This window comes from Staurois parvus, unplaced genomic scaffold, assembly GCF_062004578.1.
Source record: "Staurois parvus isolate SC_StPar_1 unplaced genomic scaffold, SC_StPar_1.0 ptg001332l, whole genome shotgun sequence".
NCBI classification, from domain to species: Eukaryota; Metazoa; Chordata; class Amphibia; order Anura; family Ranidae; genus Staurois; species Staurois parvus.
The window spans coordinates 305,465-327,956 of record NW_028319128.1 but is presented as its reverse complement, the minus strand read 5'-3'; the positions used below and the strand labels follow the sequence as shown (position 1 = coordinate 327,956).

The following is a 22,492-nucleotide window of genomic DNA, read 5'->3' as shown; positions in this document are numbered from 1 at the left end:
GGCCTTCAATTGAAGCTGCTTCTGCTCCGCCACTCTGCCATTGGACTCTTGATAGTCGTCTCCCCACGCTGCTGCTGGGGGGACTTTTTAACATAGGCCTCTGTATGGCCTTCAATTTTAGCTGCTTACGCTCCGCCACTCTGCCATGGGCCCCTGTACCGCCTCCTCATGCTGCTGCCAGGCCCGTAATCTGCCATGGGCCCCCGTACCGACTCCTCATGCTGCTGCCAGGCCCGTAATCTGTCATGGGCCCCTGTACCGCCTCCTCATGCTGCTGCCAGGTCCAGAGTGTGTCATGGGTCCCTGTACGGCCTCCCATTGCTGCTGTCTCCATCGCCACACTCTGCCATGTGCCACTTTCAGGTCTCCTCACACTGCTGGTGGGTTCCATTTTGTCATAGGGTGCTGTATGGCCTCCCATTGCTGCTGCCTCCACCGCCACACTGTGGCTGCACACTCTGGTTTTGGCCCCGTGACTGCCCAAATGAGTGAAGTGTGCGGTGATTCTAAGATCGACGGCACTCATCTGCATGTCATACTGACTGACAGTATTATTTCTCTTCCCCAGCAGACTCCAAGGGCATTTAAATTAAAGGTACAGTGTTCTGCACTAATATAAAGGCTCTCTGAAGCCTAGAAACACCCTTTTTATAAGTTAAATTCGCAGCGAATATATTCGGCTCGAAGCGAATTTATTCGGCGAATTCGGCGAATCAGCCGAACCGAATTTTTGAATAATTCGCTCATCTCTAGCTATCACACCTACAGGTAAACCCCTCTGATTACATCAGGAGACCACCAATGTAATCTGCATTGCTGGGCCATGAGTATAGCAGCAAGGTCCATCAGAAGGTAAGAGGCGGCCAACCTACACAGAGCCAGGAATGGATTTCACCATAGCTACCCGTCAGGAGCCAATGTCAGCACTCCTGTTGCCGCATAGGATTGTCTATCACACCTACAGGTAAACCCCTCTGATTACATCAGGAGACCACCAATGTAATCTGCATTGCTGGGCCAGGAATTTGGCAGCAAGGTCCATCAGAAGGTAAGAGGCGGCCAACCTACACAGAGCCAGGAATGGATCTCACCATAGCTACCCGTCAGGAGCCAATGTCAGCACTCCTGTTGCCACATAGGATTGGCGATCACACCTGCAGGTGAACCCCTCTGGTTACATCAAGAGACCACCAGTGTAATCTGCATTGCTGGGCCAGGAATTTGGCAGCAAGGTCCTTCAGAAGGTAAGAGGCGGTCAACCTACACAGAGCCAGGAATGGATCTCACCATAGCTACCCCCCTCCTCCTTTCCTGCCCCATCCTGATCACGTGTCTAATTTCCTAAGGCACCCAGTGGCAGCTTAGACACCCAATGATGTTAAATGGGGGCACAGGATGAATCAATTGCCTCGCATAACCTCCAAGTCACAGCGTACACATGACATCTTCCTTTGGCTTCCAATGGCCAAAAGCAATAGTAAAACGAAGGGAAGGTGATTATTAGTGATGAGTCGGACTTCCCAGGGTTTGTTTCGGAGAAGGTTTGGTGGACATTACTATGCCAAATCAGAACCCTATTAAAGTCAATAGGAGCCATAAGTTTAAAAAAAATTTAATGGCCACTTTTCTAGTTTAATAGGCAGGAAATTATTAAACAAATTTGCAGGGGGCATGGACACTGCCTGGGGGGACATGTACCAAAGCAAAAAAAAAAAAATTAATTCAGTTTGCTGGGGAGCAGAAAGTATAGTAAATTTTAAAGTGAAACTTAACAAATGCTAAATTTTATTAAATAACATACCTGGGTGACTCCTAAACTCACCTGTGAAGTGGTGCATCTGTACGATGTATATAACCCACTCCACCAAATTGCCGGCAAAATGACAGCCCCCGGCCACTTTGTTCTGTTTGTAGACAGAGCAGCCAGGGATTCCATTCACTTATCCCAGACCCTTATCCCAGATGGTATAAATATTATGAATGTTAATGGTGGACCCCCACACAAAAAAGGGCATGGGTTCTCCCACTAATTCCTACCAGGCCCATCAGTATGAATTTTCAGGGGGACTCTACACAAAAGTCAGGGGAAAAAAAAGAGAGCGAAGCCCTCAAAAAAGCCATCCCAGACCCTTATCCGAGCATGAAACCTGGCAGGCCAGGAAAGAAGGGGTGAGCATGTACCTCCCCTCCTGCATCATATCAAGCCATGTGACCCCAACATGGTATGGAACCAGGGGTGGACTGACCATTTGGAAACTCGGGCACTGCCCGAGGGCCCAGGGTCAGTAGGGGGCCCCATGAGATGCCCCTGGTACTTTTTTCATAGGCTTTTTTGAGTTTGGGCAAGGACACAGGGGCCCCATGATTCCCTATTGCCCGGGGGCCCCAATGAGTTGTCAGTCCGCCCCTGTATGGAACCCATGTTGATGAGTACAAGGGCCTCTTCCCCACAACACTGGCTTGTTGGTTGTGGGGGGGCCTGCAGACAGGGGGTTTATCAGACTCTATAAGCCCCCTTTAACAATAAGGAGTTACCCAGATACCGGTGACCCCGCTCCTCATGCGTGTTAATGAGTAAGGCGTACCTAGTACCCCTATTAATTCACAAAAAAAGTATAATCAAACACAGAGACACCATTTTTGACATGTCCTTTAAATTAAAAAAAAGTCCCATGATGTACATACATCATCAATTACGTCCTCCAGTGATGCAGATCCATGACATGTCCATATATGGTCAATGACATCACTCGGGAGATTCGGCCTCTTTTTTAAATCAACTGCAATCTGCCAGAACTATCCTTCGGTAGGAGTGCAGCAAAAGGGCCAGATATGTATCTCCATTTTTTTTTTTTTGGTGGGTGAGGGTTTTTTTTGTGGGGGCCCCCATAAAAACCTATACCAGACCTGAAGGCAGGGCTATGGATAAGGGGGTACCATAAGTCCTTCTCTATGGGGCCCAGGCAGCTGGGAGAATTGGATGTGGGCACAGGGGGTGATCAGCACGGTGTGAAGGGGGAGCTAATTACTGGAACAGATCCCCTGTATGGATCTCTCGGCAGCAGCTGAAAGCCGGCTTCTTCTCCCCTCCCTACCGCTGGCTTTCACCTGCTGAAGAAAAAGCCATGCAAAGGATCGTTTCTAGTAATTGCCTCTCCTCCCCCCCGTCATGCTGATCACCTTCCCTATGCACCAGGGGCGGACTGATCATTTTGGAACTCGGGCACTGCCTGAGGGCCCAGGGTCAGTAGGGGGCCCCATGAGATGCCCCTGGTACCTTTCATAGGCTTTTTTGGGTGTGATTTGAGTGTGGGTGAGGACACAGGGGCCCCATGATCCCCTATTGCCCGGGGCCCCATGAGTTGCCAGTCTGCCCCTCCTATGCACCATACATTTCCCGCTGCTGCCAAGGCCCCCCTGTGTGCCCCCATCCCCACAGTGCTGCGCAGGGGCGGACTGACAACTCGTGGGGCCCCCGGGCAATAGGGGATCATGGGGCCCCTGTGTCCTTGCCCAAACTCAAAAAAGCCTATGAAAAAGGTACCAGGGGCATCTCATGGGGCCCCCTACTGACCCCGGGCCCTCGGGCAATGCCCGAGTTTCCAAATGGTCAGTCCGCCCCTGGTGCTGCGGGCTTTCCTCCTTTCTTTACCACCGGTAGCTGCAAGCACGCAATAGGATCCTTCAGGATGGAGAGTGGAGGGTGGGTTCGGTAAAAATATCACATTTATCAGCCCTTTCCTTTCCTGAATGAACACAATGAGTGGCCGTACCTAACTGTGTTCATTCTTAACTGAAAAATAGTAAATTGTGTTTTTTTAAGGGGGGGGGCTATCAGGTTGGATCTAGGGGCCCTGTGGTTTCTAACAGCAGCCCTGCTTGAAGAGATCAGCATATGGGGGGAGACCCCTATGTTGCTTTTTTTTTTAACTACTCCTTTGTTTACATGGTTGAAGATTCCTGGCCTAGTAAACAAATTGGAGCCGGTGACATCACTGGTTGTGAAGGAATTGGTGCCTGCCATCTGTTGGTGCCTCTAACAGCTACTGACAGCAGGGCGCTGTCCAGTGGTGTTTTTAGGTTTTGTGCTGCCCTAGGCAACACAAAAATTGGCGCTCCCCCGCAGAAAGAGCCTGACATTGACCAAGGGCACCCATGCCCTCCACCCAAGCCTTCCACTACCACTGCCCCCCATACACCAGCCACCATCCCCCATGGCTAGAGAGAGACACTCACCTTCACAGCTCCGGACATACTCAGGAACGAGAGTTGGGCTGTGCATACACCGTCATGAAACCCACAGCATTTCACGGAACCTACCAGGTCCCCATGCCTTTGTGGTGTCCCTTCTTCCGTCCCTTCTTCCAAGGAGCTGTGCTGCCCCCCTGACAAATGCCACCCTAGGCAAATGCCTTGTTTGCCTTGTGGTAAATACACCCCTGCCGCTATCATGTATAATCATGGGAGTAATTCGTCTGTGTGGGCTGCTATGGCTATTGCCACTGGTAGGGGGTTCTCACCACAAGCCTCATTTTTTTTCTGCTATTCAGAGTTGGCCTTAAATCACTAAATACAGTCAGCATGTTCCAGCCAATTAACCCAACGTTTGATTTGTCATGATCTTACAAAGGCTTTCCAACTATCAACAGCCATCCAACATTATGATAAAAGGATGATTTAGGAAATGATGTGCAGTATAACAAAACCCAATCACTTACTTGATGAGGTTGTAGAACTGTCAAAGTGATGGACTCCTGTGCATTCCTACAGCAACCAAAGAAAATAATGTATGCACCATTTTTCGGTTTAAAACGGTTTTCCAAAATATTACATTATGTAGCATATCCAAACTACAAACTCTTACGATAAAGGAGAATTGAGCAAAAAGGCCTATAGGTAGATTTTAATCAAAGGGTTCAAATCAAATCTGCAGTGGAGTATACAACTAAAATATAATTTTGCATGTTAACATATGCCAAACCAAAAATGGAGACGATGTGTGGAAGGATTAGAGTCACCTATTGGGTTTTTACTGCTCTTTGGGCCTTCATTATAAAGATTTAGCCTCACTAAATTACATCAGAAAACATAACATTTCTCCCAAACCACAAAAAAATGCGATGTTTTTGGAAAAAAAAGTGTCCATTCAATAAAGGAAAAACACTTACCAGTCCATTCTGGTTTATTAATTGTAAAGATCAAAATACAATAACACATAATGCTGATTTTTTTGAAGGCATCTGGCCTATGTTTTGGGCATCCTAATGGTCAACTCCAATAAACCCAAACATGTGGAATACAGTTTAAAGACTGGTTCACTTTACATTGGATGCAATTTTTTATATCAGGGCCAAGGGCAAACCGCAAAGACTAAGGGCCCTTCATAATAAAGAACAGATATCTGCTAGACCAGCCTTTCTCAACTTTTTTTACTCCAGAGCCCATGGGTCAAACACAAGGCCCGTAAGAAGAATTCAGCCCCCCAGGCCATTTCACGTGGCCCTTGCACCTTTCCTGCAGCTGTTCCCCCACTCATCTCTGCCCCCACCATGTCTCAGGAGTCGGCAGCAGAGAGGAGGACGGAACTCTTCCTACAGATCCTACACCTCCGTGTGCAGCCACAGCAGCCCCTTGTCTACGCCTCCCCTGGTCTCAGCAGGCTCCATCCCTTCTCTGGTCCTCCTCAGGACCCTGCACTTTCTGCTATCCATATCTGCCCCCAGCTTCTTCCCAGCAGAAACACAAGATTAGGAGGACGCACTGTGATGTAAGGGAGGGTGGGGGAACTCTTAACTTCTAATGGTTAGGGAAGCTTTTGACTTCTGATGTAAGGGGGGGGGGGGGAAGGTGTGCTATGGACATCCAGTCTTACAAATACAGCCCTTTGAGGGCAACCATAATGTTTATGCAGCCAGTGATAAAACTGAATTTGACGCCCCTGCCCCAGAGGAACCTCTAAGATCATTTTCAAGCCTCAGTGAACCTTACTAAAACCAATTAATTGGGAATCAATGGCAATTGTACCCTTTAGAAATGGGGTCAAAATGCCAACCTTACAGACAGCTGCGGGCTATGCCAAGTGGGATTGGCCCTGCAACTATACAGGCACCATCAAATGAGAGATCAATCAGCCATCGCTCAAGGAAATCTTGACAATCTTTGGAGGAGTTGAGAATGGCTGCTCTAGACATTGCAGTGTTTTGCAACATGGTGCCTGTATTTTATGATTCATGCAGGGGCGGACTGACAACTCATGGGGCCTCCGGGTAATAGGGGATCATGGGGCCCCTGTGTCCTTGCCCACACTCAAACCACACTCAAAAAAAGCCTATAAAAAAGGTACCAGGGGCATTTCATGGGGCCTCCTTCTGACCCTGGGCCCTCGGGCAGTGCCCGAGTGCTCCAATGGTCAGTCCGCCCCTGGTCAAGTCATATCCAGGTACTTACTGTATACTGCTTGCATTAAAAAAAATACATCATAAATTTGAGCATAGACATCCCTTCTTTTCTATTGCATAGTCTGTAGCTCTCCTCCGACTATGTCTGTCTACGCTATAATGGCTCTATGGGGGGGGGATTTACTAAAACTAGTGTCCCTGTGTCCTGCCCAAACTCAAAAAAGCCTGTGAAAAAGGTACCAGGGGCATCTCATGGGGCCCCCTACTGACCCGGGCCCTCGGGCAGTGCCCGAGTTTCCAAATGGTCAGTCCGCCCCTGGACTCATGCATACAGTAAAGGCCATGGGATCCTATTGAGTGTTCTCTGTATAACGCCGCAGAAGACATCAGCCGTGATTGGATGAGAGGTTGGTCACATGACTTTGACAGGTCAAGAAAGGATAGGAATACAGAAAGTATCATCAGACAGTTGAAAGAGTCAAAGACTCATTTGTTGGTAAATAGGACATAAAACAGCCAACGTGTTTAAGAGGCAACACCGCTTCCCCATCATCAAGGCTCCTGTGTTGAACCCTTATGAAGGGAGAGTGATGTTGCCCTGAAACACGCTGACTGTTTTTATAGGACTTATTTACCAATAATTAAAATGGTCTTTGATTCTTTCGGTTCGGTCTGGCGCTCCTTTCAGAATTTCTATGGTTTTATGGTTGCTACTGTTGGGTGGCCGTTGAGAGAAGCCTTCCTGCAGAAGAGCCACCTTGCTAGAGCTATCTAACATCCTTTCTTGAAGTTGTCCTTCATCTGACTTCATGTACATGTTCCAAATGTTCTGGAGATCATGTGACCAGGCTCTCCTACTCCGGACACTTTTTTCCATCCTTTGAAATGGATAGGGCCTAACTTATATCAGAGTCTCAAAGCAAGCGCATTTGTAAAGTGTTGTAAGGCCTTACTGCAGCCTCGTAAACAGTCCTCTAAGTGTATTACCTGCTGGTAGCTCAGGAGTACAAAATTGTTATTTAAAAGGGGTTGTACATTTGTATTGGTTAAATTGGATTGTTCTGTTCCGAAACCCCGATAAGCATCAAGGTTTCCCCTTGGAGGGTAAAGACTCCCGCTGACTTGTACGGAAAAATAAAAGCAAAGCACAAACGGATCTCCAAGTGACCTGGAAACATCTCCACACTATCGGTCAGTAATCACTTTTGAAATCTTTTCAATAGAATACCAATAGGCTGAGCTTTGCAATAAAATTACAATGGAGAAGCCGCTACCAACTCATTAATAGAGCTATTTCTTTTTTTTTTTTTCTTACCTGACCAGCTCGATGAATCTCTCCCTCGGAGCCCCGCTCACATCCTCATTATCGATGGCTAAAATCTGATCTCCTGAAAGTAATTTGTTCTCTGAGGGTCCACCTGAAATAAAAAAAAAAAAAGATTTGAACTGAGTCCATATTTTCAGGACATTAGTATTCTGTACAGGGATGACATACGGAGAAGGTGAGAGAAACACAGACAGTTATATTGCTAATAAAATATCCAGCATACAGTTTCGGCGCTGGAGGGAGAATAGTTCTAAAGTCCATAATAGCTCACCAAAAATAAGCAGTGAATATCCAGCCAAAAACTCTTTTTTTAAAGCTTTGAATAGAGTGGGGGAGGTTTAGAACCCTTGGCAGTTTTTACTGTTTTCTGGAGCTCTGTTAAAGCACCGCCGTTTGGGCTCCCCAAGGGTGCCTCAAGCACTGGACCCAGCCCGCCTTGGATTACTGTCATCAGTTGCATGATGGGGGAGCACTGGCCTCCAGCACCATAACAACTAATGACATTCTAGGGCCAATACACAACGTCATTTGTTGCTATGGTGTTGGCGGCCGACCTGCCTGCACCATGGCAACACATGATTCTGATCCAGGGCAGAGAGTATTCAGGTCTGCTATCAGCATTCTGGGGAGTGTAGGACCCTCCTATCATAGGATGCTAAGCAAATTTATTTTTTGGCTCCTTCTGGGGTCAAGGGAGCAGTGTATTTTTTGTTTTGGTCTGTTCAGGGTTCCACAGGTTGGGAGTTTGATTGCTTCCCTCTGCTGCTGGAAGAAGTAGCTTCCAGAACATAGGAAGGGAGATTCAGATGATTAACCTGAATATTTATAATGACCTGGCCAATCCCTAGAGAGGAGTATCCAGAAGGTGGATGGGAAGGTGATAAATAGTCTGAAGCCCTGGAGAGATTGTTCCTTCTCCCTAGTCTCAAGGGCTGCTACCCTGGGTCAGCCAATGGATTGTGTAGCTGTTCTTCAGGCCTCGGTGGTGTAAGGGGTGGAGTAAGGGTTGAGAGCCTCGATGGATCTCCCAAGAAGATGGCTGTAGGACTTCATCAAAAATGATCTGGGCTGGAGAAGGATTGTTGCCTCACTGGACCAAGCCTGGAGGAAGCTGGAAGATGGTAGCTGTCCTGGGGGCTTGTGAGTAAAGACCCTGAATTGATTCCTGGTAACTGTGTCCTTTTGGAGATGTAAATGCCAGTGGTAGCTGTAGACCAAGACAGTTCTCACAGGGTCTCAGAGTACTAGCCATTCTCCTGTCCTCCTCAGCAGAATCCTGGAGAGTAAGCCTAGAGGAAAGTGCCCCTTTACTTTACAGTTGGCTTGGAATTTGCATCGGGTCCCAACAGTTGTGCAGGGGCAGAATGTAACCAGATGCCAAAAAATTGCCTCATGGTCTACAGCTGTGAGGCGTTAGACTGTTCTATGTCCCCAGTTACCTCCAGAGAGAGACCAGAAGGAAGAGTGTTCTCTTGTTACTGTGCGTTCATGCCCTAACTCCCCTCCTGTTTAAAGTTTTGCAGGCAATACATATCAAAAGGACATCCCTTAGATTGAGTTACGGAGCCAGAAAATATGGACTGGTGCTTGTGGTAATGGGCAGCCTCTGTACTATTAGGGGAGAACCGGCTATTACCAGCGGCCCCTACGGGGTAGTTCTACAAGAGGATGGAAGTCATCCCCCTCCAGACTTGGTCCACTTCCTGCCCTCTGCCACAATGCTGGAGCTAAAAGTTAGGGCTCTGATGTAAAGAGGGGACTGTGTGATTGGGGGCTATGTGATGGTAGGACTGTGTAAATGGGGGGTTCTGTAATGGGGGAATGGGGAGCTGTATTTGGATGGCCTCTGATGTTATGGGAGGACTCGAGGATGGCTGGATTCTGATGTGATGGGGGACCTCTGATGTTTTCTTCAAGGTGGTTGTGTGCATTGTTCCACTCAGGTTTCCCAATGATAAGTAACACTTGCATTTTAGTCTTGGGTGCCTCGATATTTTGCATATTTTTAAAGGGCTTTCTTGATGGAAAAAAGATTAGGAAATACTATGATATAGAAAAGTCCTCTGATGCTCTCTGTTATAATTGTTGTCAGCAGTTGTTCTTCCAGAAATACAATGTAAAATCATAGTTATACTGTATTTACTGTACTGTATTTATGTATTTTTATACATGCAGTATATATATATATATATATATACACACACACATACACCTCAAAATTTCCACTTGCCTACTCGCATTTGGCGAGTGGAGCACTGGTCGTGGTGAGCTGTAATTGGACAGCTGGGTGCCGGGATAGCTCCTCTCTCCTGAGAGGAGAATGTGGAGCCTCAGCCAGGAGAGACAAGCCAAAGCCCCTACCCCTCTCCGCTTCCCTGCCAAGGAAAACACGCTGTTCCGGCTCCGCCACCTGCTGACATCACTCACATTCCAACTGCTGTCAGTAAACACACTTCCTTCCTGTCCCGCAGTGGTGGCGGTGGTGGCTCCTCCTCCACCCAGCTGAATCCCCTGTACCCAGAGAGTGGGGTGCAACTGGCCTGAATGAGTGGGCCATCAAAACCGGCAGGATCAAGAGTATGGTGAGGCTGGCAGCAGAGTGACTGCTTCTCCTGGAAATTCTACTACACTCACCCTCCACATTACTGGGTACTGTACCCTGCTGTGTGAGCTGCTGTGTACCATACTGTGTGCCCTGCTGTGTGCCCCGCTGTGTGCCCTGCTATGTACCCTGCTGTGTGCCCTGTGCCCTGCTGTATACCCTGTTGTGTACCCTGCTGTGTGCCCTGTTGTGTACCCTGCTGTGTGCCCCATGTCCTGTTGTGTACCCTGCTGTGTGCCCTGTGCCTTGCTGTGTACCCTGCTGTGTGCCCTGCTGTGTACCCTGCTGTGTGCCTTGTGCCCTGCTGTGTACCCTGCTGTGTGCCCTGCTGTATACCCTGTTGTGTACCCTGCTGTGTGCCCCATGTCCTGCTGTGTACCCTGCTGTGTGCCCTGCTGTGTACCCTGCTGTGTTCTCTGCTATGTGCCCTGTGCCTTGCTGTGTACCCTGCTGTGTTCTCTGCTGTGTGCCCTGTGCCCTGCTGTGTACCCTGCTATGTGACCCGTGTCCTGCTGTGTACCCTGATGTGCACCCTGCTGTGTTCTCTGCTGTGTGCCCTGTGCCCTGCTGTGTACCCTGATGTGTACTCTGATGTGTTCTCTGCTGTGTGCCCTGTGTCTGCTGTGTGCCATGTGCCCTGCTGTGTACCCTGCTATGTGCCCCGTGTCCTGCTGTGTACCCTGCTGTGTGCCCTGTACCCTGCTGTGTGCCCCGTGTCCTGCTGTGTACCCTGCTGTGTGCCTTGTGCCCTGCTGTATTCCCTGCTGTGTGCCCTGTGCCCTGCTGTGTACCCTGCTGTGTTCCATTTTGTGCACCCTGTACCCTGCTGTGTGCCCCGTGCCCTGCTGTGTGCCCTGTACCATGCTGCGTGCCCTGCTGTGCCTTGTACCCTGTGTGCCCTGCACCCTGCTGCACCCGGTATCCTGCTGTTGCCTGTACCATTGTCAGTGAGGTCATGTTATTTCATAAGATAATTTACAAGTGTGTGTTTAGAGGTGGAATTAGGGGTCTGGCAGGGTAGGGGTTGGGTGGGGCAACTGGTGGCAAGTAACTCTTAAGGCCTGGCTAGTAGCTCAGTTAAACTTTGAGCCATATATATATTATTACATATATATATATATATATATATATATATATATATATAATTTTATTTTTTCACTTTTATTGTCTTTTACCATAAAAATGCATTTCTTTCCATTTTCACTTTCACAAATTTTGTTTATTAATTTTTCTCATGTTGCTTCAAAAAAAAATGCACAAAATTGAAAAGAATAGTCCTCCTACTCTTGTATTGTCTCCCTTTATTTTGTAATGTGCTGTACAAACTGTTGGCGCCATGTAAATCCCAAATATTAATGACTATTATTATTTCAATTGTACATCATTTTGCAATGCTTTGTACCAGATTAATTAGTGTTATTATAAGTGGGACAAGTTGTAGAATATAATTTACACTTTTTATTTACAGTAACACTTAAAAAAAAAAAACTCTAACTGAATAAAATAGAACAAAGTGATTCTTTTAGGTTTTTTTTATTCTTTGTTACATCTTTTTGTCTATGGATTGCATTGAAAATAAAACAAATTTTGCAAAAGAAAGCCTTGTTTTTTTTTTTCTCCAAGAAAATAGAAACATATATGTATCACGTAATAAAAAGTCATTGCCGTATCAATAGACTCATAGCGGAAATGTAAGATTTGCTCTGTTCCATGAGGAACATACCAGCTATATATAAAACATCCAAGCACAAAGCTTTCAGCAGTCACAATGTTCAGGCATACCATGCTCTTTCTAAAGCCGAAGGTAATGAAATGTTCATAATCAAGGTATATATAAGGTAATGACATCACCATGTAGACATGCCATTAAAATTTACAGACAAATATGTCCTTCTTAAAGTGAAAGCAACTTCATTTCAGCAAAGTGTAATATCCTGAAAGGTCTTGAAATCTGAATATTGTGGAATCTACTTTCAGATTTTCCAGATATTAAACTTTGCTGCTATATTATTGATAATGTCTGCTCATGGGGTTATAACCATTGCAGGGGCGGACTGACCATTTGGAAACTCGGGTCAGTAGGGGGCCCCATGAGATGACCCTGGTACCTTTTTCATAGGCTTTTTTGAGTTTGGGCAGGGACACAGGGGCCCCATGATCCCCTATTGCCCGGGGGGCCCATGAGTTGTCAGTCCGCCCCTGAACCATTGTTTCCAATTGGTGTGACAACATTTTTAATATCCGTGTTATGTTGCCCCCGGGGCCCAGCCTGCAGTCTGAGGGCCACATATAACCCTTTTGGTATTTGTTGTGCTCTCCTAGGACCAGTGACGGGACAAGGTCATCTAGCACCCAGGGCAAAGATGACAGACTGCTCCCCCCCCTCAAGATGTATGAACTTTATGTGTCAGCAAAATTCCCCCTTTCCCCAAAAAATCAATCACTAATCTGCACACTTACCCCCTAAGCATAAATTCCCTTTGCAAGATATAATTCTCCCCAAATAGAAAATTCCCCTCCTCCCAGTACAAATCTCCCCTGACCCCACTGAAATCCCCCTCCCAGAACATGAGTCTAACAGTTCCAGCCCAGGAGCTCTGCAGTGGCAGGAGTGTGGAGCTAGAGAGGGGAGAGAGAGCACAGCCCGCACCTCCTCCCGGCTTTTTCCTCCTTCAAAGATTTGGCTTGTTACTACCCACCTGGGGCGGACTGACAACTCATGGGGCCCCCGGGCAATAGGGGATCACGGGGCCCCTGTGTCCTTGCCCACACTCAAACCACACCCAAAAAAGCCTATGAAAGATACCAGGGACATCTCATGGGGCCCCCTACTGACCCCGGGCCCTCGGGCAGTGCTCGAGTACCCAAATGGTCAGCCCGCCCCTGCTACTCATGCTTTGCTGACAGGAATAGTAATGCTGCTGAAAGTACTCAGCTTGTAGCATCAGGGGTACGGTTGGGTGGGGCAACTGGTGGCGAGTAACTCTTAAGGCCTGGCTAGTAGCTCAGTTAAATTTTGAGCCATATATATATATACTATATGTATATATATATATATATATATATATATATAATTTTTTTGTTCACTATCATTGTCTTTTACCATAAAAATTTAATTCTTTCTATTTTCACTTTCACAAGTTTTGTTTATTAATTTTTTTAATGTTGCTTTAAAAAAATGCACAAAATTGAAAAGAATAGTCCTCCTACTCTTGTATTGAGTGGCCCCCTCCACCTCACATGATACCAGCACCCAAGGCAGCTGCCCCTTCTGCCCCCTGTCCTGGCCCTGCCTAGGACCCCAGACTTTAGTAATAGGAATGAGTTCCCTGGTTTATCAAGGGGTAATAGTATTGATCTCTACTAGCCCCATGTTCTCAGTCTCTCATTGTCTTCTGCAGCATACCTCCAGTCTCACACCTAACCTTTAGCAGCCTTTCTCAACCTTTTTACCCCAGAGGAACCCTTGAAATAAAATTCATTGAGGGTCACAGAGAAAAATGTCCTTTACATTGGTGGTCAGAATGCCAACTTTCAGGGAAATAAAAAGATCAGTGATGATTTTGTGGGCATTTCCAAGTGGTGTTGGGCCTGGAACTATGCAGGTACCAGATGGAAGGTCAATCAGCCAAAGCTCTGTGGAGGAACCCTAGGGTTCCATGGAACCCTGGTTGAGAGTGGCTGCTTTAGTATGTCTACTGCCTCTGTCTCTGACAGTCCTCTCTAGTATTACATATGTACAGAACATTATAACCAGGCCTTTGGTGATGTTGGGGGCAGGAGATTGAGGTTCCTTTATGCTTCTATAGTTGACAACTACTCCTGTAAAAGGGTAGTTTCCTATGGGCTCAATTCAGAAAGTTAAGTCCAATTGAGACAGCACTCAATTGTTTCTGAGCTAAGTCCAATGAGATTTGAAAATAGGGGGCATATCCCTAAACAGGGGCGGACTGACCATTTGGAAACTCGGGCACTGCCCGAGGGCCCAGGGTCAGTAGGGGGCCCCATGAGATGCCCCTGGTACCTTTTTCATAGGCTTTTTTGAGTTTGGGCAAGGAAACAGGGGCCCCATGATCCCTTATTGCCCGGGGGACCCATGAGTTGTCAGTCCACCCCTGTCCCTAAAATAAAGATCCTTATCCTTGTGTTAAAGCTTTGTTGACTGAATTTAAAATGAAACTCATTATTTTATGGCCTCAGGAGCCTTAGGAGCTTTCGTCATAATATGCAAGGACGCACAACATATTTGCACATTAAGGCACACTGACCTTGCAACGTCTGTTCACTCCATCAAGACACACCATCATTCCCCATCTTGCTCAAGGTTGAGGAGTCTTTGGCTGCCTCGATGGACTGGCCAGAATTACGTAACACCTACTTTTTCCAGGTTCTTACTCTTTGGCATCTTATAGTGTAAAATTGTTTAAAAAATTCTAGCAGGCAGGAGAAGAGGTTTATGGCAAAATAGACATACAAAGTGGCTTCTACCATAAATGTCAATAACATTTAAAAAAAAAATTCAACTAGAGTTCTGCTTAAAAGTGTGCTGCGGTAGTACAGTGATTGGTGGTCATTGTTGACCTCTGTAGCTGCAGCCACTGGGGAAAAATTCATCCTCAAATCTTAAAACAGAGGCACTGAGCTTGCAGCTGCTCTCCCCTCATCCTCCATTTACACTTGAGTGTTCTGCTCATTTCCCCATACCTGTCTACGCTCAACATGCAAAATTTTATTCCATCTATTTGCCCCTGTACACACTTGTACACTAATTGCCATATGCTCTATGCCCTACGCTCAGAGAAGTACATGATTTTTTTGGTTTCATAGACTTTAATGGGATGCAGTACACACGTTGTTGTACTTGGGGAACTTCTCTTCTTATATAGAACTGCTCACCTCTCCATGCCTAGCCCAGGAAATAGACTTTTGAACCTTAAAGTGGAGCTCCGCCCAAAAGGGGAAGTTCCGCTTTAAGGCTTTGTCCACTACCCCTCGTTAAGGATTGGCACCTTTGGGGAGCGGGTACCCAAATTTGACAGGTACCTGCTCCCACTTCCGCTGCGATCGCCTAGGTGATTCTTCCCTCCCTGTAGCAGGTCCCAGAAGACTACGGGACCATTCACAAAGCATGCACGCCACTCACGCATGCGCAGTGGGCACCCGGCTGTGAAGCCGCAAGCGGTCTCAGCCGAGTGCCCACGTTGAAATGCTGGCGTCGAGGAGACAGGACGGTCGGTCAACCTGGCCGGTGTGAGGACACAGCGGGATCGAGGGACAGGTGAGTGTCCGTTTTTTAAAAGTCAGCATTTACAGTTTTTGTAGCTGTTGACTTTTATTTTTTTTTAATTCTGACTGGACCTCCGCTTTATTAAACATGCAAAAACGCTTTTGTAACGCCTGTAAAACATCACTAAAATCTCTGAAAAAAACCCTTGAAAACCACCAAGAATGCGCTTTGCTCAGGTATGAATGCAGGCTTTTTTTATATCTGGAAGCTAGGACTTGGCAGCCTGCCAGGCTTTATGTTTTGAGGATGAATTATTCCACAGTAACTGCAGCTTCAGTGAGGGTTTGTTTTAAAGCTCTTTTACTGCTTGTTAAGAATGTATAAATACCTTACTGTTTATAGTATGGGCAAAAGTTCAGTTCAAAGAACCTAGTTTGTCGTACCTCAGTACTCTATACACTAAATCAGGTGACAGCTGCTCTATGAAACGGTATGGATTCAGCTAAAAAATATATAAATTCCCAAATTCATCATCACAAATAATTCTAATCATTTGGCTTCCTTTAACAAAGGAACACAGCACATCTCATGATTTTTTATCCTTCCAGTATTCCACTAGTCTGAGTAGGGAAAAAATAGCTATATAACATCCATCATCTGTCATTGACTGCAAACCTTGCTCTTTAAGGAGAGGTAGGGGCAAGATCAGGGGCGGACTGATCATTTGGAAACTCGGGAACTGCCCGAGGGCCTGGGGTCAGTAGGGGGCCACATGAGATGCCCCTGGTACCTTTTTCATAGGCTTTTTTGAGTTTGGGCAAGGACACAGGGACCCCATGATCCCCTATTGCCCGGGGGCCCCATGAGTTGTCAGTCCGCCCCTGGGCAAGACACTCGCATGAATCTCCAACCGATGCAAATAGACATACTTAGCTTATCTTAAAGACTTAAGTTCAGCCTCTCACCACAAATGCGGGCCTCTCCCGAGGGGCAGAGGCCACCTGAATTAAATAATCTATGTATAACTAAGCAGGAGGGAGCACCAAACAAATGTTTCTCAGAATTCAGAGGTTTTATTTGATTCTCCAAATGACCAAAAAGAAAAAGGCAGCCAACACACTTCAGGGGCCCAAAGAATTCCCCTTCATTAGGGCTTTAGTGCTTAGTGTCTAAAGGACTTAACGTAAAGCTCTTGGAAACATCAATTTGCCCAATGGACTCACAGTAAAGATCTTGAACACACCAAAGACACATCATTCAAAAAGTTCAATGGACTCAAAGAGAAGATCTTAGACATGTCAATTAAAGACACCCCCAACAAAGTATCCGATGGATTGAAGGGTAAAGATCTTGGACAAATCAAAGTATCCAATGGACTCAAAGTGAAGATCTTGGGCACATCAATCAATGTGCTCAATGGACTCAAAGTGAAGAACTTGGACACATCAATCAAAGTGTCCAATGGACTTAAAGTGAAGATATTGGACTCATAAATTAAAGACACATCAATCAGTGTGCTCAAAGGACTCAAAGGGAAGATCTTGGACACATGAATCAAAGTGTCCAATGGACTGAAAGTGAAGATATTGAAGATATTGGACTCATAAATTAAAGACACATGAATCAAAGGGGGAGATTTGCTAAAAATTGAGCACTTGAAATCTGGTGCAGCTGTGCATGGTAAGCCAATTAGCTTCTAACTTCAACTTGTTCAATTGAACTTTGACGACAACACCTGAAATCTCCCCCAAAGTATCCAATGGACTCAAGACGAAGCTTATCGACACGTCAATCAAAGTGTCCAATGGACTCAAAATGGGGATCTTGGACACATCAATCAAAGACACATCAATCAGATTGTCTAGTGGACCCAAACTGAAGATCTTTGACACATCTTTCAAAGTGCCCAATGGACTCAAAATAAACATCTAGGATGCATCAATCAAAGAGTCCAATGGACTCAAAATTAAGATATTGGACACATCAATCAAAGAGTCCAATGGACTCGAAGTAAAGATCTTGGTCACATCAATCTAAGGGTCTTGGACACAACAATCATGGAGTTCAATGGACTCAAAGTAAAGATCTTGAACACATCAAAGAGTCCAATGGACTCGAAGTAAAAATCTTGGTTACATCAATCTAATGGTCTTGGGCACATCAATCATAGAGTCCAATGAACTTGAAGTAAAGATCTTGGTCACATGCATCGAAGACACATCAACAAAAGTGTCCATTGGACTCAAAGTGTAGATATTGGACACATCAATCATAGCCAGGACAATATTTACCGTATGCCAGTGTTAATGGCAAAGCAAGTCCTGAAAGGATGGGGGCGGGGGTACTTTCCCTCAGGGCCAACAACTCAACATATATTATATAACTTTGCCCAAGGGGTATATGCCTCCCCCATCCTAGTATTCCCCTGAGAGCTCTGTACTGATCACATTAAATGTGTCTTATTTATACATATAGAAATAACATAAAGAATGCAGCACATTTGACATCAAAAAACAGGTAGCAATATATCAGAAATGGATTTTCTAAGACAGACAACCAATTAAAGCAAAAAAAAACAAAACACAAAAAACATGTATTGCTCTATTATAAAGATGCAGGAAAAAGCATAAGATTTTAACTAGGGAGGGCAGAAGGCAATGTTGTTGCGTGCCATCAAAATGTGCAAAAAAATTTTAAATATGGATAGGAAATACTTTGCGTTTATTTGCCTGTGTTCTGCCTGGAGGTGTATGCTGGAGCGGCCAAGCCTGTTTGCAAGGTTAGTCTGGTTACAGTGAGATGAAACCATCAATGAACTTTGTCAGGGTTACCTATTGCTATGCGCAACTGGAAGGCTACTCCCAGGATCCAGAAACCTCATATGAGGCCTCATATCAGAAAACTTTCCAAGGGTGGAAATGTATATAATCATATCTGTGATCTTTCAACAGATTAGACAAGGGGTAGGTGTGATGTTACATCTTGTTTAGCTTTGTGGGTCTGGAGCTTCTTTAAGTGCACGTTCACTAAAGAAATAAATGGCTCCTCCGTATCTGGCTAAATACCACTAGCTGCATTTATCAGCCACCTCCATCCTGGAGGTCCGTGTCTACCTTGTCCAATAGCTGCAGCAAAAAACAAGTGCCAGGCTACTGACATACTAAGGTCCCATAAACTTGAATGTCCCATTAAATTCTAATTTATTATTTCTATCCCCCCTGGGGACTCATACCACTTAACACTAGGTGAGGCAACTATCTTGGGCATTCTGACTGAGTGTGACATAGGACTTCAGAGTGTAGGAGGAAACCCACACAGAGAACATACAAATTCCATGCAGTCCGTGTCCTGGTGGCAATTTGAAACAAGGACCCCTGTCGTGCAAGCCAGACCACTAAGTCACTGTGCTGCCCATGTCAATGGGACATTAATGAACAGGTGGCTTGGCACTAGACTTTTGCCATCTGGGCTGCTGGGACGAGGTAAGTACAGACCTTTGGGGGGAGGTGGGTAGATGCAGCTAGGCATATTGAGGCAGATGGGGAAATTTTTTAATTAGAGTGAACACTGACTCTAAGGATTTCCCGGACCTGCAAAGCAACATGACCCTTCCAATTGGACAAGGTAAATATGGACCTCTAGGGGATAAAGACACAACAAGTCGTATTGGCGATGATAGGGAGGTAGCTGGGGGATTTTTTGTTTTAGTGAACACTCTTTAAAATTTTTTTTTTTCTTATGGAACAGAATTTCCATTTCTCTGCAGCGAAAAAAAAACCCCTTTCCTTTTGTTCCTAGCATTTTCTTTTCTAGTGTACACGACTTGCAGAACGTGTATGGTACAGTGTGCACTCCTAGCCTATTCTGTAAGATGCAGACGGTGGAGTTGGATGAGGAACAGTGTAACTCCAGTGCACGTGGGCAGGAGTTGCATCATCAGTGGCTCGCCAATGGCCAAAGAGTAGGGAAGCCAAACCTGAAAGAAGATGGAGAACAGCACGGGACAACTCTTAGCTGTTGGCTTTGGAGGAGAGCAAACACACAGATAAGTCCTCCACATACTGTTCATGTTTGCACATTATAGCATGAGCTGTCTACCCTTGGACACTACAGAACTGGCTTAATGTAATTCATTTTAGAGAAGGAGTGTCTCTTTGCATGTGGAGGAAATTAAGTTTAACTGTCGCATAGGGAAATGTATGAACTCTGAAAATTTGAAATAGACTTCCACAAAAGCTAGGTCTGACCAACTCAACAGAATGCCTCAAGGAAAGGTTCAATTTGATCTAAATGATCATCAATCAAAGACACATCACTCAAATTGTCCAGTGGACTCAAACTGAAGATCGTTGACACATCTTTCAAAGTGCCCAATAGACTCAAAGTAAACATCTAGGATGCATCAATCAAAGAGTCCAATGGACTCAAAATTAAGATATTGGACACATCAATCAAAGAGTCCAATGGACTTGAAGTAAAGATCTTGGTTACATTAATCTAAGGGTCTTGGACACATCAATCATGGAGTTCAATGGACTCAAAGTAATGATCTTGGACACATCAATCAAAGAGTCCAATGGAGTCGATGTAAAGATCTTGGTTACATCAATCTAAGGGTCTTGGGAACATCAATCATAGAGTCCAATGAACTTGAAGGAAAGATCTTGGTCACATGCATCGAAGACACATCAATAAAAGTGTCCACTGGACTCAAAGTGTAGATATTGGACACATCAATTATAGCCAGGACAATATTTACTGTATGACAGTTTAATGGCAAAGCAAGTCCTGAAAGGACAGTAACAGTGTAACAATGTTGGGGTACACTATTTTATTAAGAAAATTGAACCATATTCATAATAAATATAAATTTTATTGAATATTGTGTGCTCTTGGTTTTGGATGACACCAAGAAAGTCCCATTTTTCTTCTATACTTGGTTTCCACTATGTGAAGGGATGAGGTATCATCACCTACCCATCAAGGTGACCTTATGAACACTTAGCAAAGCATAACCGGATTTTAATAGTTATACAAATAAAACTCGAAAAATGAGAATATGGTGCAAAAGTTCATTTATTTCAGTGCAGCAACTTAAAAGGTGAAACTAATATATGAGATAGACTCATTACATGCAAAGCAAGATAGTTCAAGCCGTGATTTGTCATCATTGTGATGATTATGGCTTACAGCTCAAGAAAACCCCAAATCTACAATCTCAGAAAATGAGAATATTACATGCAATCAATACAAGGATTGTACATAGAACAATATCGGACCTCTGAAAAGTAGAAGCATGCATATGTACTCAGTACTTGGTTTGGGCCCCTTTTGCAGCAATTACTGCCTCAATGCGGCGTGGCATGGAAGCTATCAGCCTGTGGCACTGCTGAGGTGTTATGGAAGACCAGGATGCTTCAATAGCGGCCTTCAGCTCTTCTGCATTGTTCGGTCTCATGTCTCTCATCTTTCTCTTGGCAATGCCCCATAGATTCTCTATGGGGTTCAGGTCAGGCGAGTTTGTTGGCCAATCAAGCACAGTAATCCCACGGTCATTGAACCAGGTTTTGGTGCTTTTGGCAGTGTGGGCAGGTGCCAATTCTTGCTGGAAAATGAAGTCAGCATCCCCATAAAGCTCGACTGCGGAAGGAAGCATGAAGTGCTCCAAAATCTCCTGGTAGATGGCTGCGTTGACCCTGGATTTAATGAAACATAGTGGGCCAACACCAGCAGATGACATGGCTCCCCAAATCAACACAGACTGTGGAAACTTCACACTGGACTTCAAGCATCTTGCAGTGTGTGCCTCTCCATTCTTCCTCCATACTCGGGGTCCTTGGGCCTCTCCATTATTCCTCCATACTTGGGGTCCTTGGGCCTCTCCATTCTTCCTCCATACTCAGGGTCCTTGGGCCTCTCCATTCTTCCTCCATACTCTGGGTCCTTGGGCCTCTCCATTCTTCCTCCATACTTGGGGTCCTTGGGCCTCTCCATTCTTCCTCCATACTCTGGGTCCTTGGGCCTCTCCATTCTTCCTCCATACTCGGGGTCCTTGTGCCTCTCCATTCTTCCTCCATACTCGGGGTCCTTGGTTTCCAAATGAGATGCAAAAGTTGCTCTCATCAGAAAAGAGGACTTTGGACCACTGAGCAACAGACCAGGTCTGTTTTTCTTTAGCCCAGGTAAGACGCTTCTGACGTTGTTTGTTGTTCAGTAGCGGCGTGACAAGAGGAATACGACATTTGAAGCCCATGTCCAGGATCCGTGTGTGTGTGTGGTGGCTCTTGATGCACTGACTCCAGCCTCAGTTCACTCCTTGTGAAAGTCTCCAACACTTTCGAATGGCCTTTTCCTGACAATCCTCTCCAGGCTGTAGTCATCCCTGCTGCTTGTGCACCTTTTTCTTCCACACTTTTCCCTTCCACATAACTTTCTATTAATGTGCTTTGATACAGCACTTTGGGAACATCCAACTTCTTTTGCAATTACCTTTTCAGGCTTTCCCTCCTTATGGAGGGTGTCAATGATGGTTTTCTGCACAACTGTCAGGTCAGCAGTCTTTCCCATGATTGTGATTCCTACTGAACCAGACTGAGAGACCATTTAAAGGCTCAGGAACCCTTCGCAGGTGTTATGGCCTAATTACCTGATTAGAGTGGGACCTTTTTCCACCTTTTCACAATATTCTCATTTTCTGAGATTGTGGATTTGGGGTTTTCATGAGCTGTAAGCCATAATCATCACAATGATGACAAATCACGGCTTGAACTATCTTGCTTTGCATGTAATGAGTCTATCTCATATATTAGCTTCACCTTTTAAGTTGCTGCACTGAAATAAATGAACTTTTGCACCATATTCAAATTTTTTAAGCTTCACCTATAAGCAATAACTGTAGAATGTTATGCAATTGCATTTGGGAATGAGGGAAGAATTTG

General features: G+C 45.5%; 1 protein-coding gene across 4 annotated transcripts in view; it reads right to left on the bottom strand.

Moving 5' to 3' along the window:
* FRMPD3 (FERM and PDZ domain containing 3) overlaps positions 1–22,492 on the bottom strand; it is a 155,602-nt gene that overhangs the window by 70,704 nt on the left and 62,406 nt on the right. For all 4 annotated transcript variants that reach the window (XR_016308258.1, XR_016308259.1, XM_089661395.1 and 1 more), the window contains 2 exons: positions 7,714–7,816; positions 4,719–4,764 (listed from right to left, as the gene is read on the bottom strand). Coding sequence is in view for 2 of the 4 variants with exons in the window: in XM_089661395.1 (XP_089517521.1) it covers positions 4,719–4,764; positions 7,714–7,816 (149 nt within the window). In the remaining 2 variants the exon portion in view is untranslated. The remainder of the gene's footprint in view (positions 1–4,718; positions 4,765–7,713; positions 7,817–22,492) is intronic.